Source organism: Oryctolagus cuniculus, chromosome 1, assembly GCF_051225735.1.
Source record: "Oryctolagus cuniculus isolate XC-2025 breed Fujian yellow rabbit chromosome 1, ASM5122573v1, whole genome shotgun sequence".
Taxonomy (NCBI): domain Eukaryota; kingdom Metazoa; phylum Chordata; class Mammalia; order Lagomorpha; family Leporidae; genus Oryctolagus; species Oryctolagus cuniculus.
In genome coordinates, this window is record NC_142867.1 from 7,013,398 (window position 1) to 7,040,679 (window position 27,282).

A 27,282-nucleotide genomic window follows, 5' to 3' on the forward strand; every position below is an offset into this window, starting at 1 on the left:
CCACGTGTACCCGTGTGTAACCACGATGCAGGCCGTGGTTGAGCCTGTGCCTAGAATTCTCTAAAAAGCAGTTTGGAATTCTGGGAGGGCTTCAGTTTGGAGCGGGAGGTAAACACCCCCCCCACCCGCCGCCCACCCCCAGTCTCCTCCTCCCAGTAAGAAAAAACCCTGGGCCTTGAGAAACTCCTAAAGGTGCCTCCTGCAAGACTGAAAGACAGTGATGGGGGGGGATAGAGAGAGAGCCTGCATCTGCGGGGTCACTCCCCTGAGGGCTGCAGTGCCAAGGCTGGGCCAGGCCAAAGCCAGGAAGCAGGAATTCCGTCTGGGTCTCCCACGTGGATGCAGGGACCCGAGCCCCGGGCCGTCTCCCGCTGGTTCCCTGGGCACGGGAGCCGGCACTGTGGTCACCCCAGCACGGTACCACCCGCCCCTAGGAATACTTCAATGTCCTGTTTAACGGTGCTCCCGGTGCGGGGACGTGACGGCGGAGAGCGTACTGCTGCCGCGGTTCTTGGTCTCCTGTGGAAGAGCCCCAGGCGTCTGGACAAGCAGATTTAAAAGCGAGGTTGATCAGAAAGAGGCCTCCAGCCAGGGTGGCACAGAGGGGGCTGTCAGAGGCCCCCGCGGCACTTGGGGTTTTTAAGCTTAATTTTGGAAAACAAAAGAACTTGACAATCATCTTGGCGTTCAGTTACAGGGCGGGGACAAAGGTCCTGATTGGAAACCTAAGCTGTGGGCTGGCTCGCTCAGGGTGGGGTGGGCCACTTGTTTTCACCATCAACCGTGCCACCACTCCCTCCCTATTCTCATGGTAAATTTGGAGATTCCTCGGTAGGAGGGCGGGCATTTGGTTCCTGCCTGGGGGGTGCATGCACTCCACCACCCTAACTTCCTCTGGGACCGCCCTGACCGCCTGTTAACCCGTCGGGGTCCTCACAACCCCAGCTTCTGCCGAGCTGGCTGGCCAATCCTGCTCACTGGGGAACGCGGGGCGCGGCTGTTGGGGTGGTGACCTCGCGGGCAGGCGGGCCGCTGGCTGCTGCTGGAGCCCCCTGAGGTGGTACTGAAGTAGGCAGGCCTACAGGTTCAAATCGATTAGGTCTGTGAGCTGGAAGACCACGCCTTCGCCACGCCCCTGTGTGACCTCATCCCCCCACCTGGCCACACCTGGGTGCCCACCAGCCAATCAGGGTAATTAACCACTCCCCTTTGGAAGTGGGTTAAAGCCTGGGACACGGTGTGTCCGGCCCTCTTCTCTTCTGCCCTGGCCTCTCGCCAGGAGGGGGCTCACTGTAGCCCTGCGCCTCCGGGGCGCGTGGCCTTCGGGCCACCCCTCAGGCTTCCTGGCCCAGGTGCTCCTCCTCGTGGCTGGTTCCTGGTGCTCGTGTGAACCCAGATTTACCCCTCTCCCTTAATAAAGCTCCCACTCTCCTACGCATCTTTCACACTAAATAAAGGCCTAAAATGTGCCGTGCTGCCTCGTTTATCTGTGCCAGTATTTAGAATTCTTCTCTAAATATTGGGCAAGAGCCCTCTCGGGCTTATAAATGTTGGGGATTTAGTAATAAGCGTATGGTGAAATCGTACGGCACCCCAAATTCCGGTAGCATATGTGGCACCCCAGATAGCGCTTCTGGGGGACTTTACGGGGCCATATTTTTGTGTGAATTTTAGGGGTCATTCCTGATTTCAGTGCCTGGGTCTGGTGCCTGGCTCCGGACCCCCGGCGTCTGCCAATGCCCACCCTGAGAGGCCACACTGATGGCTTAAGTAGTTGGTGTCCGGCTGCCTGAATCGGAAACCTGGATTGAGCTCTGTGCTCCTGGCTTTGGGCCCCACTTGGGAAGTGACCCAGTGGACGGGAGCTCACTCTGTCGCTCAAGTAAATTAATCCAGTGTTTAAAAATAGTGTTCTACTCTGGTGAATTGGCGAAGCGAGGCGCTGTGCCGTAAGCTTCAAGGAGTGAGACGATGGTGATTATCCTTCAGGAACTATCCCTTAGAGAGCCACGGGGCTCCATCTGGGGCCTGGCCCTGGCCGTCCACGCTCACAGCCTGCGGTGGGGGGTGGGGGTCCCAGCCCCTGTCAGGTTGTAAACAGTACCTCTGGGGATACTCCCACCGCTCCAGCCTGCTCCCAGGGGATTCCCACTGGCGCCCCAGAAGGCGACCCAGGTCTCCCCCCCCACCCCCCTCCCACAGTCACGCCCTCGGCGTCCTCAGTGCTGGGTGATTTGTTCGTCCCGCGTCTCCCACACCAGACCCTGGGTCCCCCAGGTCAGAGACCAGATATATAAACTACGAGAGGCCTCCTGCACTGTGCCCCGCAGTCCAGGTTAAAGATCAAAGTGGGGCCGGCGCTGTGGCAGAGCGGGTTAAACTGCTGCCTGCAACGCGGGCACCCCACATGGCCGCCGGTTCGAGTCCCGGCTGCTCCTCTTCCGATCCAGCTTCCTGTTGATGTGTCTGGGAAAGCAGTAGAGGATGGCCCGAGTGCGTGGGTGCCTGGACCCTGGGCTCCTGGTCAGCCTGGCCCAGCCATTGCTGTTGGGCCATTTGCGGAGTGAACCAGTGGATGGAAGATCCCTGTCTCCCTCTCTCTCTCCACAACCCTGCCTTTCAAATAAATAAGTAAACGTTTTTTAAATACAGCAGACCCTTGAGAGACTCTCAGGAAGCAGGGATGCCCTGGGCTTCCCGGGGCAGGGAGGGTTTGGGGACCCCACCCCCGTTTGTGTTGACTGCTCCTGGGTCCCGCTCTGGGCCTGAGTCACAGAGCAGAGGCCAAGAGCCCCAGCGCACCCTGATGCCCAGTCTCACTGCAGCCTTGGCCACGCCTGCCCTTGGGTGCCTCCGAGACTCTGCAAGGCGTGAGGCCTCAGGGCCGCGGCCCCACTGAGCCGTGGAGCCTGGGGTGACGGCGCTGCAGGTGCAGGGCTGTGTCCAGCAGCTTTTAGGTGCTGGGAACGCTGGAGACAGCTCTTCGGAAGGAAAGAGGGCTTTTCCTTAGCTCACGGTTTGGGAGGCTGACGCCGGCTCTGGTACGGCCTCATGCAGGTGGCTGAGTGCCACCGGCCTGGGAGGGATCCCGTGGGGACCAGGGAGCGGGGCGGGGCCGTGTGCGCCCTCACTCAGGCCTTTTAAATCAGCCCTTTGGTGAGACCCTCCTAAAGACCGCCCACGGGCCCCACCTCCTAGAGGTCCCACCACTTCCCAACAGCGCCACCCAGAGGACTGAGCCTGGAACACATGGGCCTCAGGGGACGTCCAACAACCAGGCCACCGCAAAGGGACCCAGGCGCCCGCCGCAGAACCATCGACGTCCAGACACTGCTATTTGTCTTAAAGATTTATTTATTTATTTATTTGAAAGGCAGAATTAGAGAGAGGTAGAGAGAGAAAGAGAGGTCTTCCATCCACTGGTTCACTCCCCAAATGGCCACAACGGCCGGAACTGCGCTGATCCAAAGCCAGGAGCCAGGAGCTTCCTCCGGGTCTCCCACGCGGGTGCAGGGGCCCAAGGGCCATCTTCTGCTTTCCCAGGCCACAGCAGAGAGCTGGATCAGAAGCTGAGCAGCTGGGACTCGCACTGGCACTCATATGGGATGCTGGCACTGCAGGTGGCGGCTTTACCTGCTACGCCACAGCACCGGTCCCCCCACTGCTATTTTTAAACTGGTATGTTTTTTGTAAAATATTTATTTATTTTATTAGAAAGAGTTACAGAGAGAGGAAGAGACAGAAAGATCTCCCTTCTGCTGGTTCACTCCCCAAAAGGCTGCCACGGGCAGGGCTGGGCCAGACCAAAGCCGGGAGCCTGGAATTCCTTCCGGGGCTCCCAGGTGGGTGCAGGGGCCCAAGGACTCGGGCCATCTTCTGCTGCTTTCCCAGGCCACAGCAGAGAGCTGGGTCGGAAGGGAGCAGCCGGGGCTGAAGCCAGCATGGGATGCCGGCACTGCAGGCGGCGGCTTAACCTGCTGCACCACAGCACTGGCCTCTAAATAAGGTGGTTTTTTTTTTTTTTTTTTTTTTTTTTTATGATTATAACGGTCAGCATCTCCTTTATGAGAGTCTTCCATCTATTGGTTCATCCCGCCAAATGACCACAGCAGCCGTCACAGCCAGGTCAGAACCAGGAGCCGGAGCTCACTCTGGGCTCCCGCGTAGGCGGCAGGGACTCAGGCCCCAGCCTCCTTGGCTGCCTCTGCACATCAGCAAGACGTTCACTCGGAAGCAGAGTAGGACTCAAACCAGGCACTCCGGTAGGGATCCGGGCTCCCCAGGGGGTGTCACCACTGGGCCAAGTGCCCGCCCGGGACACAGGCCCTGAGTAACGGCAAGTCGCCAGCCCTAAGCCCGTGTGCTTTCAGGGTTTGCTATACAATGACCAGCATCTAGTATAAAGGGATCTAAGTTCAGAAACAGCGTTTGAATGATTGAGAGAACTGGTCGACCACACACGTCAGCTTGTTAGTGGGCAAGATGTGCTTAAGTGATGAGCAAATGCTTGTTAGAAGTGTCAGAAATTACTGGGGCCAGCGCTGTGGTGTAGCAGGTAAAGCCGCCACCTGCAGTGCCCGCATCCCATACGGGTGCCGGTTCAAGTCCTGGCTGCTCTACTTCCGATCAAGTTCTTTGCTATGGCTGGGGAAAGTAGTGGAAGATGGCCCAGGTCCTTGGGTTCCTGCACCCGCGTGGGAGACCTAGAAGAAGCTCCTGGCTCCTGGCTTTGGATTGGTGCAGCTCCAGCCTTTGTAGCCAATTGGGGAGTGAACCAGCGGATAGAAGATCTCTCTCTCTCTCTCTCTCTCTCTTCCTCTCCTGTGTAACTCTGGCTTTCAAATAAATAAATAAATCTTTTAAAAAATGAAATTATGCTCGTTAGGGGTGTAAGTCTCTCTCTCTCTCTCTCTCTTTTTTTTTTTTTTTTTTTTGACAGGCAGAGTGGACAGTGAGAGAGAGAGACAGAGAGAAAGGTCTTTTTCCATTGGTTCATCCCCCCAATGGCTGCTGTGGCCTGCGCTCTGCAGCCCACACACCGCGCTGATCCGAAGCCAGGAGCCAGGTGCTTATCCTGGTCTCCCATGCGGGTGCAGGGCCCAAGCACTTGGGCCATCCTCCACTGCACTCCCTGGCCACAGCAGAGAGCTGGACTGGAAGAGGAGCAACCAGGACAGAATCCGGCGCCCCGACCGGGACTAGAACCTGGTGCGCCGGCGCCGCAGGCGGAGGATTAGCCTATTGAGCCACGGTGCCAGCCAAGGGGTGTAAGTCTCTTTAGTTGGGGGTTCCAGGTGTTGGAGAACTTTAACAGCGATTCTACTCTGGAAGATGTAGTTTAAAATCTATTAGGGAATTTAATTACCTAAGTTTGTAATCGGCATTCATTTTTAGAATTTAATCTGTTGGATTTATGAGTTAATTAAATATTGATCAAGGCATAAGTAAAGGTAATTGTTCTTACTTTATACTAAATTATTAGATTTATAAATAGAAAACTAGATTTGTAAGTTGCACTCGGATGTGTAAGAAAAGCTTGTCCCGTTTCTAATGTATGAGTTTCGTAAGCACAGTGTTCACTGACACGCAGCAGCGGGAGGTAGCTCCCGTCTACACACAGCCCCTGCCCGCGGTATAACCCACAGCGCCCTGAGCTGGAGCCCCAGGGCAGCAGCCCACAGACTCCTTCCTCTGTGCTTCCGTGGGCGCCCTGCCTCGCACACCCCCCAAACAGCACTGCAGGGTCTCGCAAAATCGTCTCTTTCCCACAAGGCCGAGCTCAGGTCCTCGCCCAGGGCCACCTGAGCACGGGGAGCTGTAGCTGGGGCCGCCACCATCCTGGCCACCTCGTGGAACAGGGCTGGGTCTCAGTGCTAAGAAACAGCAGGGGTAGGGGCTGGCGCTGTGGCACAGTGGGTGAACGCCCTGGCCTGAAGTGCCGGCATCCCATATGGGTGCCAGTTCAAGTCCCAGCTGCTCCATTTACGATCCAGCTCTCTGCTATGGCCTGGGAAAGCAGTGGAAGATGGCCCAAGTCCTTGGGCCCCTGCACCTGCGTGGGAGACCTGGATGAATCTCCTGGCTCCTGGCTTCGGATCTGTGCAGCTCCGGCCGTTGCGGCCATTTGGGAAGTGAACCATCGGATGAAGGACCTCTCTCTCTCTCTCTGCCTCTTCTCTCTCTGGGTAACTCTGACTTTCAAATAAATAAATAAATATTAAAAAAAGAAAATCAGTTGATTAATTAAAAATTAATACATATTTATAAAAATATTTATTTAAAAAGATTTATTATTCATTTGAAAGGCAGAGTTACAGAGAGAGAGGGACATCTTCCATCTGCCAGTCCACTCTCCAGATGGCTGCAATGGCTGAGATTGGGCCAGGCAGAAGCCAGGAGCCGGGAACTTCATCTGGGTCTCCCACGTGGGTGCAGGGGCCCGAGCACTTGGGCCTCGTCTGCTGCTCTCCCAGGTGCATCAGCAGGGAGCTGGATCGGAAGTGGAGCAGCCGGGATTGGAAGCACACACGCACGGGATGCTGGCTTACCCCACCGTGCCACAACGCCAGCCCCCTACTGACTTTTTTATTTTTAAGATATATTTATTTATTTGAGGCAGAGAGAGAGGTCTTCTATCTGCTGGTTCACTCCCCAAATTACCGCAACGGCCGGATCTGCGCCGACCCGAAGCCAGGAGCCAGGAGCTTTCCCCGGGTCTCCCACGCAGGTGCAGGGGCCCCAGGACTTGGGCCATCTTCTACTGCTTTCCCAGGCCACAGCAGAGCGCTGGATCGGAAGTGGAGCAGCCGGGACATGAACAAACACCCGTTTGGGAAGCTGGCACTGCAGGCAGCAGCCTTACCTGCTACGCCACAGCACTGGCACCCTGCCCCCCCCCCCACTTTAAATTGATAGAAAATCCTGGATCATCGAGGTGGGCCCTCATTAAGGCCCTCGAAACGGAAGCGGGGGAGCGGAGGAGAGAGTTGGAGAGAGTGCCACTCCGTGACGAGGCACACAGACCTTCGCGTGGCTGCGGCTGGGCGTGGGGCTGGAGGAAGGGGCCAGGCGCCCGGCAGGGGGTGGTCTCCAGAAACTGGCAGAAGAAAGAAACCCGGATTCTCCCCTGGAGCTTCCAAAAGGAGCCCAGCCCCGCTGGTGCCTTGATCGGAGTGGAAAGCTGGTGGGATTTCTTCCTTTCTTTTTTTTTTTAAAGATTTATTTTATCTATTTGAAAGGCAGAGTTACAGAGAGGCAGAGGTAGAGAGAGAGAGAGAGAGAGAGAGAGGTCTTCCATCTGCTGGTTCACTCCCCAATTGGCCACAATGGCCGGAGCTGAGCCAATCCAAAGCCAGGAGCCAGGAACTTTTTCCGGGTCTCCCACCCACCCCGTTGCAGGGGCCCAAGGACTTGGGCCATCTTCTACTGCTACCCCAGGCCATAGCAGAGAGCTGGATTGGAAGAGGAGCAGCTGGGAGTAGAACCGGCACCCATATGGGATGCCAGAGCCTCAGGCCAGGGCTTTAGCCCTCTGTGCCACAGCGCCAGCCCCTCTGGTGAAATTTCTGACCCACACAGCTTGAAGAACCAATGCCAAGCTGTTGCTGCCGCCAAACACGTGGCGATGTTATAGCAGTGAGGGGACGCGGGCCTGGGGCCACCCAGTGCCACTCTGGCCATCAGCGACACCTGCACGAGCACTTTGCAGGCCACAGGTGGGCGCCGAGGAGGTCTGGACCTGGGGCCTGTGCCGGCTGCCTATCTGGCTCTCGGTGACCCAGAGAGATCCTGGGTGGAGAGCAGCCACTGAAGGTGCAGGGTGTGCGGGGTTGCAAGGCCACAGGTCCAAGAGGACACAGAGGGCGCATCACGAGGGGACGTGTGCGTGGCGGGAGGCTGCTCTGAGCCGGCCGGGTCGCGGGGCAGCCGGAGAGGTGGCCCCAGGCTAAGGGAATGCACCTGGGCTCTTTCCGGAAAGACTAACATTCACAAGGTCACCTTTTGGAAAAAATGGTTTTTTACTTTATGTTTTTTGTTGTTGTTGTTGTTTCAGATTTTCAAGGCAGAGTGACAGGAAAAGTGAGATAGCTTTCATGTGCTAGTTCACTCCCCAAATGCTTGTACCAGCCAGGACTGGGCCAGGCCAAAGCCAGGAGCCAGGAGCGAGGAGCTTCACCCATGGCTGGCGGGGGCCCAAGCCCTTGGGCCACCAACTCTCCCAGGTGTGTTTCAGGAAGCTGGAACTGAGTGAGGCGTGGCCGGGACCTGAACCAGGCGCTCTCCCGTGGATGTGGCGTCCCGAGTTGCCGCAGCCGTCCTGCCAAAGTTTATCCTCAGAACCTTGTTCACCAAGGGGGGGCATGCCTCCAGGGTCATCCAGAGGGCAAGAAGGCCACGGTCACGCAAAGCTGAATCCCCAGGACAGAGGCTCTTTTTATTTATTTTTTTAAGAATTATTTGGCCGGCGCCGTGGCTCACTAGGCTAATCCTCCGCCTTGCGGCGCCGGCACACCGGGTTCTAGTCCCGGTCGGGGCGCCGGATTCTGTCCCGGTACCGGCCGTGGCGACCATTGGAGGGAAAACCAACAGAAAAGGAAGACCTTTCTCTCTGTCTCTCTCTCTCACTGTCCACTCTGCCTGTCAAAAAAAAGAATTATTTTATGTATTTGAAGTTCAGAGTTATACACAAAGAGAAAGAGAGGCCGAGAGAGAGAGAGAGAGAGAGAGAGATCCTCCATTCTGCTGGTTCACTCCCCAAATGACCGAAACGGCCAGAGCTGAGCTGATCCGAAGCCAGGAGCCAGGAGCTTCCTCCAGGTCTCCCACGTGGGTGCAGGGCCCCCAAGGACCTGGGCCATCTTCTACTGTTTTCCCAGACTGTAGCAGAGAGCTGGATCGGAAGAGGAGCAGCCAGGACTAGAACCGGTGCCCATATGGGATGCCAGCACTGCAGGGTGGGGTTTTAACCGGCTGCGCCATAGTGCCACCTCCCCCATCTTTTTTTTTTTTTTTCAAGTTTTTATTTACTTGAGAGGCAGAGTTACAGGGAGAGACAGAGATCTTCCTTCCACTGGTTCACTCCCCAGATGGCCGCAATGGCCAGAGCTGGGTTGGTCCAAAGCCAGGAGCCAGGAGCTTTTTCTGGGTCTCCCATGTGGGTGCAGGGGCCCAAGCACTTGGGCCATCCTCCACTGCTTTCCCAGGCCATAGCAGAGAGCTGGATTGGAAGTGGAGCAGCCGGGACTTGAACCGGCGCCCATATGAATTCCGGCACTGCAGGCAGCAGCTTTATCCACTGGGCCACAGCACCGGCCCCTGCTCCACTTCTGATCCAGCTCTCTGCTGTGGCCTGGGAAAGCAGCAGCAGATGGCCCAAGTCCTTGGGCCCTGCACCCGCGTGGGAGACCTGGAGGAATCTGCTGGTTCCTGGCTTCAGCCAGCCCAGCCCCGGCCATCAGACATTTGGGGAGTAAACCAGCAGATGGAAGATGTCTTTCCTCTTCTCTCTGTATCCTGCCTTTCAAATAAATAAATAAATGTTTTTTAAAAAATCCACTAGATCTGTTATTCCATTTATCAAGCATAGTAATAATATAGCAATGTATACAATATTTATAATAAAAAAATCTGTCCTCATGGTGTTTGTTAAACGTTATGAAGGGCCGGCCTTGTGGCACAGCTGGTTACGCCGCCCCCCAAGACACCAGCATCCCAACACCCAGCTGCTCCACTTCCAACCCAGGTCCTTGCTAGGGGCCTGGGAAGGCAGCAGCAGAGGACCCCAGTCCTTGGGCCTGCACTCACACAGGCGACCTGGAAGAAGCTCCTGGCTCCTGGCTGCAGCCTGGCTCAGCCCCAGCCATTATGACCATGTGGGGAGTGACCCAGTGGATGCAAGAGCTCTCTCTGTCTCTCTCTGTCTCTCTGCCTTTCAAATACATAAAAAATAAAATTTAAGAAAATAGCATCGGCCAGCGCCGCGGCTCACTAGGCTAATCCTCCACCTGCGGCGCTGGCACACCAGGTTCTAGTCCCGGTCGGGGCGCCGGATTCTGTCCCGGTTGCCCCTCTTCCAGGCCAGCTCTCTGCTATGGCCAGGGAGTGCAGTGGAGGATGGCCCAAGTGCTTGGGCCCTGCACCCCATGGGAGACCAGGAGAAGCACCTGGCTCCTGGCTTCCGATCAGCGTGATGTGCCAGCCGCAGCGGCCATCAGGGGGAGAACCAACGGAAAAGGAAGACCTTTCTCTCTGTCTCTCACTGTCCACTCTGCCTGTCAAAAAAAAAAAAAATTAAAAAAAGGGAAATAGCATCTTTACTAAAAAAAAAAAAAAAAAAAAAGAATAAAAAGTCCGTGGACAGCCCAGGCTGAGACCAGCGCTAGCGCCCCGGGTCTGCTGATGCCAATGCTGGATCCCTGCCACCCCCACGGGAGACAGGGTTGATGGCGCGCTCCCGGGCGTTAAGCTCACTCTCTGCTTTTCAAATAGTAACAATAAAAACATTTTTCCCCCGAAATCCCACTATTCTCCACCCTGGCCCAAGAGGCATCGGCGCACAGCCGGACGCACGGGTTCGCGACACCTGTCACCTCCCCAAGGCGGGCCGGGACGCGCCGCGCCCGGGGGCTGGGGGAGCGGTGGGGAGCGGGGTGCGGCGTGCGGACCGCCCCGGGGACTCCCTCCGGCCCGGACAGGCGCCCAGGGCGCCGGGGCTGCGGCTCGCGCCAGGCCGCCGGCCGCCACCGACGCCGAACCGCAAGGAGGCGCCCGCGCGGGGCGCGCACGTGTGCATAGGAGCGCGCGGGCCCGGCCGGCGGCCCGGACTACAAGTTCCAGGGTGCCCAGCGGCGCGCCCGGGGTGTTGTGTCCGCGCCCCCGGCAGGCTCCGAGCAGGTCGCCACGGGCTGGCACACGCCACCTGGCCCCGAGTAAATAAGGGAGAGACTCTCCCGAGCACCGTAAATAGAGTCCGAGTGGGCGGGGAGCCGCTCCGCGCCGCCCGCTCATGTCCCTGCCGAGCCGAGTGTCCGGCCGCCTGGCACAGCTGCGCGCCGCGGGGCAGCTGCTCGGCGCCCCGCGCCCCTGGCCCAGCCCCTCGGCCGGTGCCACGCGGACCCCCGGCAGTGCGTGCGGACCCCCGGCGTCCCTGGGCGCGTTCGCCCCGCGCGCGCGGGCCTCAGCGGGAGTTGGGGCTTGGGGGGCGGTGGCGGTGGGGCCGAGCGCCGGGGTGCGCACCTGGGCCCCCCTGGCCATGGCGGCGAAGGTGGACCTGAGCACCTCCACCGACTGGAAGGAGGCAAAATGTAAGTGGAAGGGCGAGGGGCGCGGGCAGCCCCGCGTGGGTCTTCCTGGCTGGCCGGCGCCGCGGAGCTGCCCCTTCTGCCCGGACACCCGGGGGAGCTGACACCCTGGATTGGCTCCCTGCCCCCTCCCTCGTGTGCCCAGCCCCGCCGACCCCTTAAGCCCAGACCAGGGCCAGGTCTCAGTCAGGGGCAGCGTGAGGAAGGCGGCCTTGCCCGGCGGCAGTGGGTCTCAGGACACCCCCAGAGATCAAGCGGAGGCCCCCATGGCTACCTCCACTGTGCAGGAGGGAAACTGAGGCCCAGTGCCCGCCCCCTCCTCCTGGGCTCCCCAAGGTCACTGGGGGAGTTCTGGGCAGGCCTGAATTGAGCCCCCCCTGCCCGCTCAGTTTGCATACTTCGCCTTTGAGGCCCAGAGGTGCAGGGGACAGGCAGAGGGAAGGCGCCAGAGCCAGTGACCCAGCTGGTGGGCTCGGAGAGCGCCAGCCCGCTGCCCTGGGCAGGCTGCCTCACCCCCACCCTCGCCGCCCTGGGCAGGCCTCCCTGGGCATGTGATCCGGTGCCCTTTTACCCTCACCGCTGGCTTCTGGCCACATGAGCACTCTCTGTCCCATTTCTGGGGGGCAGAAGTCAGAGGAGCTGGAAGCATGGTTGGCGTTGGGGTGCTGTGGCTGGGAAAGCCAGAGACACCCCTTCCCTGCAGAGACTCAAAGCACTGTGTGCCCCCCTACCCCCCCAGCAGGTGGGGGAGGGAGCTGACCTGCAGAGCCCCAAGTAGCCCCGTGTGGGGCCAGCTGCTCCTGCCTTTCACGGCCTGGCCCTGGCCTCGGGTCTCCCGGCTGGATCCCCTTTCAGAAGTGCAGGGCGGCCGGCGGGGCCAGCGGGTGGGCACTGGGCAGGGCGGCCTGGGGCAGGCGGGGGCTTTGGAGCTGGTGCCTGGCGGTGGAGATCACAGGGACCGACCATGGGGGCGGGGGGCACCGGCCCTGGGATCTTCTAGCGCGGGCAGAGAGTGCCCGACTGGGGTCCCAGGGCCAAGGCCGAGACTGTCACACTGTGCCACCCAGGGCGGGAGCCGGGGGCTGGCAGGGGCCTCGCTGGACCTGCCGGGAGCCCTGCTCTCCCAGCTGTGTCGAACGGCAGCCCAGGGTGGCGAGGAAGGGCATGGATCCAGGTGCTAGTCCCCAGGCCTCGTGACGGGACACTGATGGGACCTCTCCCGGCTGGAGCTGGGATCGCTGTTTACTGAGCGCCGTCTTTGTAGCTAGCTCGGCCGTAGTCAGATGGGTGGGGGCCCTGCCCACATGGAGCTTGTGATCTGGAGGCAGAAACCGGGGAAAAATGGGCTCCGGCCGCGGGGACCTGGTCTGGTAACATCGGTGTGGGCACGGAACTCTGATCTGCCTGAGCTGGGAGGTGGCCTGAGAGCTGGGCGGGGCTCTCCAGCCCCCTGATAGACAGCTGTCAGTTGCCCCAGGATCCCCTAGGGCCACCCCTGCGTTTGTTTCTCACTGGGTTCAGGTTCTGCCTCGGGCTGTGGTCGGTGCACTGTGGGTGCCGTGTGTCCAGCTGTGCCTCGGCTGCTCTGAGCCCTGCCCTGCCCCCGACAGGCGCCCCCTAGGGCTAAGCACTCTTATTTTCTAACAAAACTATTTCCTTATTTGAAAGGGGGAGAGAGGGAGGGATCTTACACGCACTGTTCCCTCCCCAGAGGCCCACAGCAGCCAGGGCTGGGCCAGCCAGAACTCCAGCCAAGTGAGTGGCAGGGCCCCTCGCTGGAGCCGCCACCTGCTGCCTCCCAGCATGCTGGGCTGTGAAGGGGAGCCAGGACTGGGCCACCGCGCCACACACCTGCCCCCCCCCATCTGATGACCCGCCTCTCTCCTGTCTTCCTGGACTTCCTGTAGACGGGAGCACCCTGGCGTGCGTGTCGTAGGGAGCTGCGTGATGGTGTCTGGGCCACGTCTGTCTCCCGTCCCATGTGTCGCCCATGACCTCGTAACCAGCGCAGTGCGCTCGGCACAGCCTAGGGTGATGCACACACAGCTCCGGGTCACTGAGCACGCGTTCCTCCCATGCCTGTCTGTAAGTGACAGCCCCTGTCTGTGCCCACGCTCCTGCTGGCCGGCGCAGGGCTTCTGGGGCACGGGCTGCCCCCAGCGCTCCGACGGCCGTGGGCCCGCGTTTCTTTCCGGCATGTACTAGGGAGGCCTCTCGGAGCTGAGATGGTCTCATGTAACTCTCAGGAGTGCCCAGTTCGCGGGAGGTTGCCGGACAGGGCCCACGCGGGGAAGTGGCCGGCAGTGGCTGTGCCTGGGCAGGCCCTCCCGTGCCCAGCAGATGGCCACCTGGAAGCCAGGCGCGTGGCTCAGCGGCGGCGTTCTCAGCTGGGGGGCTGCGTGAGTGGCACGGGAGGCGGTCAGCCCGCTGGCCAGTCGCTGCGTGTTGCAGTGCGTGTGTGGTGGTGGCCACGGGCGTGGGACACCCCAGCCCATGGCCCGTCCTGTTCTCAGGACAGATGGCAGCGTTTAGCTGCCCTGGGTGCCCCTCTGCTGCCAAGCCAGCAGCCTGTTTCTGTCAACCCATTCTCCCCCAGGGAAGTAGCTGTCACCAGGCCGGTCTCCCGGCAGGAGAACTTGTGCCGGCTGATTTCACCGCCTGGTTCCTGGGGCCCTCGTCCTGCCAGGCCAGGCCGGGCCTTTGGAGTGGAAGATCGTGGAGGCACTAAGACCGGCCAGGCACTTGGGCATACAGGGCCTGAGGGTTGGCACCTGGGTGCACCCGGGTTACCACAGGCAGGGCTGGGTGCTGGAGAGGGAAGGGGCGTTGGTGCCCCACAGGGACTGCCGCCACACAGCCCAGGCCTCAGCGTCCTCATCTGTAAATGGGACCAGCAGCGCCCCTCAGAGGCTGTGCAGGGATCACAGAGTCCGTGGCCCACAGGGGCTGGTGCTGCGGTCTAGCAGGTTAGGCCTCTGCCCGTGACGCCGGCATCCCACATATGGGCACGGGTTCGAGTCCCGACCTCTCCGCTTCAGTTCCAGCTCCCTGCCAATGCGCCTGGGAAAGCAGTAGAAGATGGTCCAAGTCCTTGGGCCCCTGCACCCTTGTGGGAGACCTGGAAGAAGCTCCTGGCTCCTGGCTTCGGACTGGCACAGCCTTGGCCGTTGCAGCCATTTGGGGAGTGAACCAGGGGATGGAAGACCTCTCTCTCTCTCTCTCTCTCTCTGCCTTTCAAAAAAAAAAAATAGATAATTCTAAAAAAAAAAAAAAAAATCCATGGCTCACAGAAGGGTCCCTGTTCCTCATTGCCCACGGCCCCGTCTACTCTGCTCCGGCTGTGGTGACCTGGGCTCCTGTAGACCTGCTTCCAGGTGGGGGTCAAGGACAAGGACAAGGTCCCTGAGCTGTGTGTCCTCTCCCCGATGCGCGGCCCCAGCCCTCATTCCTGCCACCGGGATTCCTGGCGAGCACTGGTGCGTCCCAGTGGACTGGCAGCTGAGCAGTCCCGGCTTCGGCACAGGCAGAGCCAGGGGCCGGGGGCCAGCAGACAAGCGGCGAGGCGCCTCAGCACCGGTGATGGACACTCTGCCCGGGAGCCCCGCCCACACGCGCGCCCGCCCCCAGCTCTCCCAGCAGCCCCGAGCAAAGAGCCATAAAGACACTTCTTAAAACACATCATTGAATTCCCGTTGGCTCAGCGCACTTTATGGTCCTGGCCAGGCTGCTTCCTCCCGCCGGCCGCCGCGCCCGGGAGCCGCTGGAAGCGCGCTCTGGGGTCAGGCCTCCCCATCAAAATTTACTGCGAACATCTTTTTACAACACCTGTCTCACCGAGCTGTGAAATAGTCTCGCCTCTTCAAACATGAAGGAAAGAGAAAATGCATGTTTCACGTCTTTTATAAAAAAAAAAAGAAACGAAACTACACTTGTGCATGCAGTGTGGAAACTGCTAGAAATACACAGGCCGAGGGGTCCAGCCGGGGAGTGAGGGGCCTGGGCCCAGCTGACGGGCGGAGCCGAGGCTGTGAGTGTGGCCCTGGCAGGCACCGTTGGCTTTCTCTCCCTCCACGCCCCACTCCCCGGGGATCCCCAGGCCACACCTGGTTCTGGACATGGGGCCGCAGCACCCAGCCCGCTGGCCTTGGGGACCTCAGACTGGAAGGGACAGGCTGACAGATGTCCCCCAGGTCGGCGCCTTGCCCCCTGGTGGCGGAGCCCAGAGGCCCAGCTGTTTTGGGGGCCTTGTGGGAGAGGGGCCGTGCAGGTCGTGGTCACCTGCAGGTTGGGGATGACCTTGGTTCTTTGTGCTCACCTGTGACGGGGCAGGCGCGCTGCTGCTCTCTCAAGGCCGTAGCACCTGCACACGATGTCCTCTAAGGGGCCCCCGCGGCTCTGGGAGCCAGAACTGGTTCCGCAAGGCGCCTGGGACCTGCTGCAGCAGAACCTCAGCTCGCCGAGGCCTGTGGGTTAGCCGGGGCCCAGCAGTGGCCTGGCCGGTGTCGTGGCTAGTGCTTGCGGTGGATGGCTTTGCTCGCGGTGACGCACGAGGCCCAGTGTGGGGACCCGAGTGACCTGGGAAGCTCTTCCACCTGCAGTGGCCGCCAGTGTGGGGGAGGGTTCCTCCTGCCCAGGTCTGTGTGGCCGGCTTGGCTCCCTGTGGGCTGTTTTCCACGGTGTCTTCCAGCCACCTGCTCGCCTGAGCCCGGGTGCGGGGAGGCCTGTCTCATCCCTGTCCTGGAGATGGCCAGACGGGGGCTCAGAAAGGGCACCTGGCCCCTGAGCACGAGGTTAGGGGCTACAGGAGCCCAGCCATGGTGAGTCCTGGCGGGAAGAAGGGCTCAAGGTCACGGCCACTGCCCGAGAGGGGCCCGGGAGGCTGGCCTGGCCTGGCCTTCACTGGCCTGGCTGTTCTGGTCTTCTCCAGCCACACGGTGAGCGCAGGGATTCTGCACACACAGTCCACCCTGGAAGAGGGCTCTTAGCCACCTCCCCCTCAGCCCTCGGACGGCAGCTCCATTGCTGCCCACGGACACCCACGTGTGCCGGGCACCGTGCCAGGTTGGGGGATGCAGTGCAAGACGGCCTGACAGGCCATGATGGCCAAGGTCAAGGAGAGAGGAATTAAAGGCGCCTATCCGGCATCCCTGTAGGATGCAGAGGGGGAGGGGGAGGGGGAGGGGACTGCTCTGGGGAGGGAGGGGCAGTGGGGAGGGCACTATAGAGAGTTCTGGCAGGGGCACCACAGGTGCAAAGGCCCTGAGGCAGGAGACAGCCAGTGGCTGTTCTTGACACCCAAAGGTGGCCCCCGGGGGCAGATCTGTGGGCCTGGGTCCAGGACGCGGAGTTTCAGACAGAGAAGGGGCAGCCTGGCTGGCCATCCCAGCACCCCTGGGCTGCTGCGCGGGGAACAAGGATGGGGGAGGGGGCGTGTGGGACAGCGTGGGAGGGGTAAGTGTCAGACTTGCAGCTGGATGGGGGTGGGAGGGGGAGGGGTAAATGTCAGACCTGCAGCTGGATGGGGGTGGGAGGGGGAGGAAGGAGCCAGGTGAAGAGGGGCTCAATGCACAGGAGGGGGGGGCGAGAGGAGGAAGGAGAGGCTGGAGCTGATGACCCGGGGCGGGGTGTGAGGGGGGGAGGCTGGAGCTGATGGGGGGGGGGGAGGCTGGAGCTGATGATGGGGGGGGGCTGGAGCTGATGACCCAGGTCGGTGGGGGGAGAGGCTGGAGCTGATGGCCCAGGGAGGGGTCAGAGGGGGAGAGGTGGAGCTGATGGCCCAGGGAGGGGTTGGTGGGGAGAGGCTGGAGCTGATGGCCCAGGGAGGGGTGGGGGGGAGAGGTGGAGCTGATGGCCCAGGGAGGGGTGGGGGGGAGAGGTGGAGCTGATGGCCCAGGGAGGGGTGGGGGGGAGAGGTGGAGCTGATGGCCCAGGGAGGTGTCAGAGGGGGAGAGGCTGGAGCTGATGGCCCAGGGAGGGGTCAGAGGGGGAGAGGCTGGAGCTGATGGCCCAGGGAGGGGTGGGGGGGAGAGGCTGGAGCTGATAGTGGGGCGGGGTGTGGCCAAGAGGTGAAGCTGCAGGAGACTTCCTGGCCCCCCAGGAGGACACACTCCCTTGACCTTGATCTCAGTGGAGAGGCAGGTGCAGGGGCCAGGCTGGGTGGAGGAGCGCGGACAGGCTGAGGAGGGGGCTGCGGCTGGGGGCAAATGTGAGGGTGGCGTGGCGGGGGTGCTGCAGGGGCAAGTCCTGGGAGGAGTGGGCGGGGCTGCTGTGCGGTGGCCCCTGGGAGGGGGGACGGGCACTGGCAGAGGCAGCGGCTGGAGGCGGAACAGAGGAGGCTGGGCTTGGAGGAGAGGGGGGCGGGTGCTGGGCAGAGCTGGAGTTGGGAGGGCGCCTCTGCTTGGTGGCCGGAGCCCCCTAGCCTGGCCCCAGCCCATGCCCTGTGTTACGTATCAGCAGCCAGGTGCACATTCAGACTGCCCGGCCTGCCTCCGGTCACCTGTCCTCGGGACAGCAGGACAGGTGTCCCAGGGGCCTCTCTGACCCTCATGTCGGTCTTGGCTGAGGCCAGCTGCCTGCCTGGCTGACACGATGATGGGTGGCCGCTGTGCCCCTCCCCCTTTACAGAAGAGCTTGAGGGGTCGCCTGGCTCCTTCTGAGTCCCCCCTCCCGTCCTCTACCCCCACGGGAAGGAAGGATCCAAGCAGGAGCCCGTGGCCACCTGCTCAGGTCCTGCTGGGGTCCCGGGCAGGGGGAGGGAAGCGTGGCCCCTCAAGGAAGGGGCGTGGAAGGGCCGGTGGGTGGCGCAGTGGGCTAGCCGCAGCCTGCGTCGCCAGCGCCCCAGAGTGAGCTGTGGTTCCAGCCCCCGCTGCTCTGCTTTTGGTCCAGTCCCTGCTGATGCGCCTGGTAGGGCAGCGGACGATGGCCCAGGCCTTGGCTCCCGGCCTCTGTGTGGGAGACCCCGAGGGGGCGCCAGCTCCTGGCTTCGGCTGGACCCAGCCCTGCTGTTGCAGCCATTTGGAGAGTGAACCAGCAGTTGGAAGATCTCTCTCTCCTCTCTCTCTCTCTCTCTTTCTCTCTCTCTCCCCCCCCCCACTCTGCCCTTCAAATATGTAGATATATTTTATTTTATAAAGATTTACTTATTTATTTGAGAGGCAGAGTGACAGAGAGAGGGAGAGACAGAGAGCGAGGTCTTCCATCCTCTGGTTCACTCCCCAGATGGCTGCCACAGCCAGCACTGAGCTGATCCGAAGCCAGGAGCCAGGAGCTTCTGGGTCTCCCACACAGGTCTCTGCTTGGTGGCCGGAGCCCCCTTGCCTGGCCCCCAGCCCATGCCCTGTGTTAGGCAGAGGCCCAAGCACTTAGGTCATCTTCCACTGCTTTCCCAGGCCATAGCAGAGAGCTGGATCAGAAGTGGAGCAGGTGGGACTCGAACCAGTGCCCTTATGGGATGCCGGTACTGCAGGTGGCAGCTTTACCTGCTAGGCCACAGCGCCGGCCCCAAGAGCAATTTAAAAAAATATTTATTTGCGAGGCAGGAGAGACACAGAGAGCCCCCTTCTGCGGGTTCACTCCCCGAATGCCTGCTGTGGTCAGGGCTGGGCCGGGCTGGGGCTGGGAGCCGGGAGCTCTGTCCAGGGCCCCAGCGTGGGCGCAGGGACCGAATCCCATTGAGTTTCACTGCCCCGGCCGTCTGCAGTAGCAGGACCCTGGCGTCAGGAGCCGGGGCCGGGCACTGCAGCCAGGCACTCCGGCGTGGGACTGCGTCTTAACCGCACTCGCACCAGGCCAGACGCCCCTCTGAGCGTGGTGCCCGGCACCCCCACGCTGAACCTCATCCTCCTGGGGTCCCGGCGTGCTGCGCTTGCTGCAACACCCGGGCCCCTCCTCCCCTCTCCGAGTCTCACCGACTCTCAGAATATCGTTCGTGGCATGCCCTCTGGGGGCTGAATTGTTTGGCTGCACCATGCCACGCCGGGGTCAGGCCTCGCGGGGCCAGGACCGTGGCTGTCTTGGTCAGCGGGTCCGGCGTGGAATACGAAGTGTTTGTGGCAGGGCGTGGGACATGGCCACCGGGAAGCGTGGCTCGGGCTGCCCTTGACGAAGGTCTCACCACGCCCTGTGCACGCTCAGCATCTGTGGGTGTTGTCACCGCTGCCACCGGGGGCCGGCGAGGAGACAGAGCAAGGAAAAGGACGGGTGGGGGCTACCCATCCCTGCCCCTTCCAGCCAGTCCCCTGGAAGGTTCCAGAAGGTAATCCACGCCCTCTGATTGGCCTCTCAGCTCTACACATCTCCTGTGGGTTTTGAGTTCCTCCACAGGGGCTTTGCTGTACGTTGCCCCTCCCAACCAGGCGGTCCGTGGGCGCTGCTCCCCAGGCCCTGGCCGGCTGAGAGCCTGGTGTGCAGGCGGCTGTGGGCCAGCAGGGGGAGCCCGTGAGCCGTGAACCTCCCAGCAGCCTCTGAGAGGGGCTTAGGGTTCCTTGCCTGGTCCCGCCGGGCAGAAGCCTGGGGGACACAGCTGGAGCAGGGGGCCCGGAGCCCATGAGCGGGTGGGGACCTGACTCCTGGCTCACCAGCTGTGTGGTCACAGCCAGCCTCTCTGAGCTCCTGGGACAAGTTCACCCTGGGCCCCAGCGCCCTGTGGCTCCTGGGGGAGATTGGGGGGGGGTAGCACCCAGGGATACGGCGACCGGCTGATGACATCACCCATCGGGCGCCACCAGCCTTCACGGAGCCACAGTGTCGGCATTGGGGTCAAAGAAGGCCCTGGGACACCTGTCCTGGTTCCTTTCTTTAGGGGAAACTGAGGCCTAGGCTTAGAATTGAGCTGGGCCGTTTTCCGGCCACCTCGCAGTTCCGCTGACTCCCTAGGAGCCATTACAGGTGTGCGTGCACCTGCTGGCCCCAGGCCGAGTCCCTGCGGGGGTGGGGGCGGGGCGGGCGGCCCCAGCCCCCCTCCTGCAGGCACCGACTCCCTGCCCCTCCCTGCAGCTTTCCTGAAGGGCCTAAGCGACAAGCAGCGGGAGGGACACTACTTCTGCCAGGACTTCGTCAGGCTGAAGAAGATCCCCACGTGGAAGGAGATGGCGAAGGGTAGGAGCCCCCGGGCCTGGGAGACCCGCGCCCGCACTTCCTGGTCAGCACCACCTGCGGCCAGTTCCCTTTCTAGCCCCCAGACGCCACTAGGGAAGGCGGCCCCAGGCCCGGATTGCTTGGTTGGCAGGCGCTGGGGCTGGAAGCCGTGGGGTGGTCGCTGGCCTGCCGCTTCGCCCCCAGCCCCTGCAGACGGCAGAGCTGGCAAAGCCAGGCCCTGCGCCCGGCTCCTGGTCCGCTCCAGCCTCAGTCTTCCCCGCTGTCAAATGGGGCTGGACGCGTTCACTGGTGCCAAGGCCGCTGGCTTCCAGCCTCAGGACAGAGATTCGAGGTGGCCGGGGCTGTCCCCACGCTTAGGCCTGACCACCTGCTGGTGGAGGGAGGCCGAGGGGGGCGCAGCGGGCACTCCGTGACCCGCCCCCGTCCCTGCTCCTCCAGGGGCGGCCGTGAAAGTGGAGGAGCCCAAGTACAAGAAAGACAAACAGCTCAACGAGAAGCTGTCTCTCTTCCGCGGGGACATCACCAAGCTCGAGGTGGACGCCATTGTCAACGCCGGTGAGTGGCCGGCCCGAGTCGGGGCCTGTGCGGCCGCGCTGTCACCCTCGCGCCTCCGGCTCCAGCGAGGCTGGGATGCCGGGCCGGGCCGGGCCGGGCCAGGCTGGGGTGGCCTGCTGGTGCCTGGGAGCCCCTGACCTGCGGTGTCGGGACCCCTGCGCTGCCCGGCCAGGCCGACTCGCTGCCCAGAGACCGTTAGCAGCCGGGGCCAGGGGAGGGCCTGGCTGGAGCCGCGCCGGGCTGCCCTGCCAGGAAGGCGGGCCCGAAGCGGGAGGTCTGCTCTTGGGGCGGCGCTGGGTGCCTGGCTGAGCTCAGAGGCTCCGGGGGAGGGGCGTGCTGCTCGGGAGCCAGGGTCCGGCAAGTGGGCGAGTGGCACCTGCGTCCGGCAGGTGTCAGCAGGGGGCGCCGTCGGGAGCAGGGCCTCTGGCACGGTCCCGCTCATCGCGGGCAGAACCCTGCCATACTTCCCCTCCCCCCGCTTCTCGGGGCTCCGGGTCTCACCTTGGGGTGTGCAGCCACGGCGGCCGCACTGTGCCCCCTCTGATCTCCCGAAGAGCCTCGGCTCTGGTTCGGTTCTGTGGGCTCTGCCCTGCTGTTTCCTTGTCGGGCCACTGTCGGGTCGGCGGCAGCGAGGTCTGGGGTCCCTGTGGGGAGACCAGAGCTGAGGCAGCCCCCGGGTGTTGGCAGGTGCCACAGCGGCCCCTGGGGAGGCAGCGGCCGATCCTGCGCCTTCCGGCCTGGGGTGGGTGGGACGGGGCGCCGAGGTGGGCGTCTGCGGGAGGCACGTGGGGGGTGGCCAGTAGCCCCTGCCAAGTGGCCTGTGCGTTCCGCACCTCCATGCTTGCCTCAGTTTACCCAGCACCTCTCCCTGAGTGTGCTTTTCTTCTGGTCTCAGCCAGGAGCACGGGGAGCCCGCGGGAATGGCCGAGGCAGGATCTGGACGCGGGGTTCCCCACGCAGAGCCTGTGCCCCACCCCCACCCCGACCCCAGCCCCAGCCCCAGCCCCCGGGGTGGCCTCGGCACTGCTCCAGCTCAGGGCTTCGCCCTCGCGATGGCCCCACCCCGCTGGCCCCGCCGTCCACCAGGGGGCAGCAGAGATCGCGTCTGCGTGGCGGCGCCGTCAATCAGCCTGTTTATTAGCGGAATAAAAGTCGTGGGCAAGGCAGGGCTTCGCCGAGCTGCATAAAACCCGCTCTGGCCGCGTGGAACCCATATGTGCTTAATTCATATGTGAAGTTTCAAGCAGGGAGAGAATATGTGTCCATTAAATTCTATTTGACTCGATTATAATCATTAGCCGTGAATAATTGCGGCCTCGGCGCCCGACCGCAGAGCCGCCACAATAGGCGAGGGGAGGGAGCGGTTACCTCGGGTGGGGGCGTCTGCGTTTTTGTGTTTGAGGCCACGGCAGTGTTGGTCCCCGGGCGTGGGTGGCCCGTGGAGAGCGGTGCCCCTCAGACTGGGCGGGGGGCCCGGGACCCCTGCCCGAGCTGCAGGATTCTGTGTGTGTGGGGCCGGGGGGAGGTGTCCTGTCCCTGCTCCGGGTGGACACCGTGGCCGCCTGGATCTGGCTCCAGCAGCGGGGACCGTGGCAGGGCGGACCCCAGGCCAGGTCCTCTCCTCGGGGGGGGGCGGACGCTGGAGATCAGAGTCGCTGATGGAGTACGCGTGGTCAGTTTGTGATGGTGTGTGTTGGGGTGAGTGTATGAAGGGGTGTGTGTGTGAGATTGTGGCAGGGTGAAGGGGGGCTGGAGCAGAGAGCGGGGAGGGGTGCACAGCCAGTGCCCCGAGGTCCCCTGAGTTGTTACCGGCCTCCCTGGGCCACCTCGGCCCTGCCTGCCAGGCTGCTGGCCAAGGCCGCTTGTTCGGGCAGTGCCCGGGAGAGGCCCGGGCTCGGGCCATCTGTGCCCGCCACGGCTCCTGCCCACGGGGCACGCCGCATCCATCTTAATTAAATTGGGGCTGCCACGCTGGTGAGATAAGCCAGGGGGTCCCGCTGGCCCCTGTTGGGAGGGGGAGCGTCCCTGGGGCAGTGCCCACCTCTCCAGCTTGGCCTCCGACCCCTGGGCTGAGCCTGGGGACAGCTTGGGGCTGGGGGCCCGGGGACACCCAGGGATGTTTGTATCTTCCCTGCCATGGGGGCGCGACCTCGGCTGGGCCACTCACGAGGCTGACGGGCAGCTGAGGCCCAGGCCGGAAGTGTCCAGGCACAGAGAAGGGCCCCATTCTTGCCGGTCCAAGGGTCTGGCAGCCCGGCTTCGGCCTCTGGGGTGCAGCGGGCCAGAGTGGAGATGAATGTGTGCCTTTGTGCCACGCGAGAGGAATTGGGCGCGTCAGAGCTGTCCCGTTGGCGTGGGACGACCCCGGGCCCGGAGGCCAGGCGTGGGGGGGGATCCCGGGCCCCCGCGCCTCCGTGGCCTCGTCTGAAGAATGGCATCGGCCCGAGCCCCGCCCCACGAGTGCCCGCCAGGCCCAGGGCCCAGAGAGACCCCGGGAAATCGTGTTGCGCTGCCCGGTGGGGTGTGACGGGACCAGCGCCGGCCACGCAGGGAGGTGGCGGGCGGCGCGGGGACCAGGGACGCTGGTGATCGGGTGGGAAGCCGTGTCTCACAGCGACAAGCTGGCCTCGCCGGGAGATATTTAAGCTGCTTATGGATTTAAAATCAGGCATGAAGTGGCGCTGTGTTTCCTTAAGACTTGGGGCTTTGATTTGTGAAAATCTGCCGGCCGCGGCCCCCCCTCCCCGTCCCCGCTGTCCCCGCCGGCCAGGCCTCGGAAGCCCGGGTTCCGCCCCCTCCCGCCGCCTGGAGCGGCCGCTGTAGCCGGTGATTTAGAGACCGCCGTGATGGACTCGGAGCAGGGGGGCCGCAGGGACGCCGACTGCCTTGTGGGAAGTGATCTGACGCTAAACTGTCGCCGTAAATCGCTTTATCTGTCACTTCAGATTTAAACGTGTTTGCTGAGGCCAGCCGGCCGGCCGGCGGCTACACCAGCACAGCCCTTGCTGTGCCAGCGGGCCTGGTGCGCTGGGCTGTGTAGATGGACAGACGGACGGATGGGTGGACAGACACGGCTCCGTTCCCTCCTCCTTCTCCGTGACCAGCCGGCCGACGGCTCGGGCTGTGCGGCGCTGTTGGCGGCCCTGGCAGGCCCCAGAATTCCAGCTCTTTGGCCCGTCCCGGGTCCGGCACGTGGAGACCCACTGTGCGCCTGGTGTGGGGGTGCGCCTGGGCTACAAAAGCTCTCCAGTCTCACCGGTGCAGGGATGGAAAGGGCAGGACCCCCGCCCCCTGCACACCTGCTCGTCATGTCTGGGACAGACACTGAGACCGCCCCCCGACGCTGGGGGGCCGAGGTGCCCACGGGGTCACGGTACTGGGCGGGGGCAGGACTGGGACTCAACACTTTGTCTTTCCGTTGGAGGGGCACAGTCGAGCCCCCTGGGTCCAGTGTGGGAGCGCGGCCCGGTGGCTGGGGAAGCCTGGGGTCCCTCTCTCCCCCTGCTGGCCGTCACAGAGCCCGGAGCAGCCAGCCCCTGGCAGGGCCCGAGTTCAGCCCTGAGAGGCGGTAGCTCGTTCCCACAAGGTCGGGCAGTGGTTACATAAATCCATGAATGATGGATTCCTCCTGAATTATTGAGATGCCCTCCTGGCTTGCAGGGCCGGTCCAGCGCGCAGAGCTGCGGCCGGGGGCGGGAACGTGGAAGGACCCTGGAAGGTCCTTCCCTCCCCCGAGGACTTTGCCATCCCCTGGTCGTTAGCCAGAGCCTTCCAGCCGTCTCCAGGGCTGGACCCTGGACCCAAGAACTCTCTGTCCTGGTTTCCAGACGTTTGTTGACTGAAGGAGTGACCGATTGCCCTTGAGAGTTGGTCAGATGGCGCAAGGGACTGCAGGAGCCAGAGTTCCCCTCGGGGCTCCTCCTCCCTGCCCTGGCTCAGCCCCGTGGGCCGGAAGGGACTCCTTGATTTGACATTGATGGGGCCCTCACGTGCTTCCTGGGTTGTGACGAGGCTCTGGGGGGCCAGGGCTCTGTGTGACCCAGTGCCCGCCCTCGGGGCAGCCGCAGCCCCGTGGAGCAGGTGGGCAGCGCACCTGATGCCCAGAGAGGGTGACCGCTGCTCTGGGTCACACGGCGGGACACAGTGGGGCGGAGCCTCAGACCAGGCTTCCTGGCTGCCGGCTCCAGCCCCTGTGTGTCCGTTATGCGAGACCTGTGGACAGGACCCCCAAGCAGGGGGCTACTGCCCACCTGTGGAGTGACCCTGGAGCGAGTTCTGTGTGGCCTCGCCTGTCCTTGGAGCTGCCTGGCCGGGCCCCCGCGCCTGTGTGCCCGCCCGCGTCCCCGAGGTGCTGAGCCGAGGAGGCCGGAGCTTGTGGGACCGTGTGTGTTTTGAAATTAATGGGGGCCATTAAACTGGCCGAGCATGAAAAAGACTGGATCTGCAGCCCTTGGCTGGTTGTCCTGGATCATCCGCCTGTGCCCAGGCAGACGGCGGCCGCGGCTCCAGGCCTCTCCGGGCGCTGGGCTCACCTGCCTGCCTACGGGGTGGCACTGGGGGTCCCCATCCCAGGCACCTGGCTCTGGGCAGCCGGCGAGGCTCAGAGGTGTGGCTGCCGAGTCCTGGGCTGGGCCCAAGCACGCTCCCACCCTGAGCCTGGGGAGGCCGGGCCTGGTTCCAGCACGGGGTGACCTCGGGGACACAGTGTGACCCGACAGAGTTGGGGATCCAGGCCCTGTCCCCTCGCCTCCCACATGACCTTCATGATGGGGGCCGTGTAATTTGGAGTTGGATTCCTGGTTCTGGGCCCCACCCTGCTGTGCGCAGCTGCCCGGGGCGGGTCCCTTAAGCTCTCTGAGCCCTCTGGCTGTGAAATGGGGAGGAGTCTCATGGGGCCCGCCCCCTGGAATCGTGTGTCCATGGAGCAGGACGGCCCCCCAGCAGGCGCCCACTCTGTTGCCGCCACTTCCCTGGAGGGCTGCTCAGCCCACCCAGCCCGCGTTCTGGCCGCCAGCGGCTGCCGTGCGCCTGGGGCTCTGCCTGGCTGGGGAGCAGGCCCGGGGCTCCTCCAAGTCCCAGGCTGCACCGGGGTGGCCGAGGGGACGGCCCCTCCCAACCACCGGGCTCTTTTGGATGTTTTTTTTTTTTTTTTTTTTTTGACAGGCAGAGTGGACAGTGAGAGAGAGACAGAGAGAAAGGTCTTCCTTTTCTGTTGGTTCACCCTCCAATAGCCGCCGCGGCTGGTGCACTGCGGCCGGCGCACCGCGCTGATCCGAAGGCAGGAGCCAGGAGCCAGGTGCTTCTCCTGGTCTCCCAGGGGTGCAGGGCCCAAGCACTTGGGCCATCCTCCACTGCACTCCCGGGCCACAGCAGAGAGCTGGCCTGGAAGAGGGGCAGCCGGGACAGAATCTGGCGCCCCAACCGGGACTAGAACCCGGTGTGCCGGCGCCGCAAGGCAGAGGGTTAGCCTAGTGAGCTGCGGCGCCGGCCAGTTGTTCTTTTGTTTTTTTTTGTTTTTGTTTTTCATTTGAAAGGGAGAGCCAGATCTTCCTCTGGTTCACTCCCCAGAACACCGATGCTGGGCTGGCCCACGGTCGCCCACGTGGGTGCAGGGGCCCGAGCACTTGGGCCGTCCTCTGCTGCTTTCCCAGGTGCGTTAACCGGGAGCTGGAGCAGCCACTTTGGGTCTTGTCTCTCGGGGCTTTGGCGTCACCTGCAGCGACTGTGGCCAGGGTGTCTGCACTGCAGGTCCCCACGAGGGACAGGAACGTCCAGGAGCGGACAGGTCATCAAGGCCAGGGGCCCGGGTGGCTGCAGGCTGCCCTGGTGGGCATGGCAGGGTGGGGTGGGGGCGCCTGCTCCCTGCAGCTGTATAGACCTCTGTGGGGGCGTCAGGAGCCAGTGAGGCCCGGCGGGGGTGGGGAGGCAGTGCACAGAGGTCGGCCCGAGGGTGGTGGGGTCACCAGGCCGCGCTCGGGCAGCCGCGGGGTGCAGGCGGCTGTCGGTGCTTCCCTGCCGGCGGCGCTGGCGTGGGCTTCATTACTGCCGCCTGCCTGCGTTTCCCGTCGGCTTCAGCATCATGAAACGCCACGTCCCTTCGGAACAGCGAGAGCTCCCTCGCTGAGAAGAGTGTTGAAATCTGCGGAGCCAGTGGCCCAGAACTGCACCGGGAGCTCCGGGCAGGCGGGCGTCCCTGCCTCTCGGGAAGGAGGAGCGGGGCTGGGCTGCGGCGGGGTACTCTGTGGGCCACCTGGTCCCTCCCTGTGCCTCCCCAGGGTCCCTGGGCCTGGGACTCTGAGCGCAGGAAGGGGGTCATGGCCGGGGACGCATG

The 27,282-nt window shown here is 63.0% G+C and overlaps 1 protein-coding gene across 6 annotated transcripts in view; it reads left to right on the forward strand.

Moving 5' to 3' along the window:
• The first annotated feature begins 10,854 nt into the window (after positions 1–10,854).
• Positions 10,855–27,282, forward strand: part of MACROD1 (mono-ADP ribosylhydrolase 1) — a 114,521-nt gene continuing 98,093 nt past the window's right edge. For 2 of the 6 annotated variants that reach the window (XM_051833145.3, XM_051833143.3), the window contains exons 1-3: positions 10,855–11,303; positions 20,295–20,396; positions 20,835–20,951. In XM_051833145.3, the coding sequence (XP_051689105.3) occupies positions 11,006–11,303; positions 20,295–20,396; positions 20,835–20,951 (517 nt within the window). In that variant the 5' untranslated portion in view covers positions 10,855–11,005. The remainder of the gene's footprint in view (positions 11,304–20,294; positions 20,397–20,834; positions 20,952–27,282) is intronic. The other 4 variants (XM_051833144.3, XM_070069161.2, XM_089325723.1 and 1 more) reach the window with 4 other exon arrangements.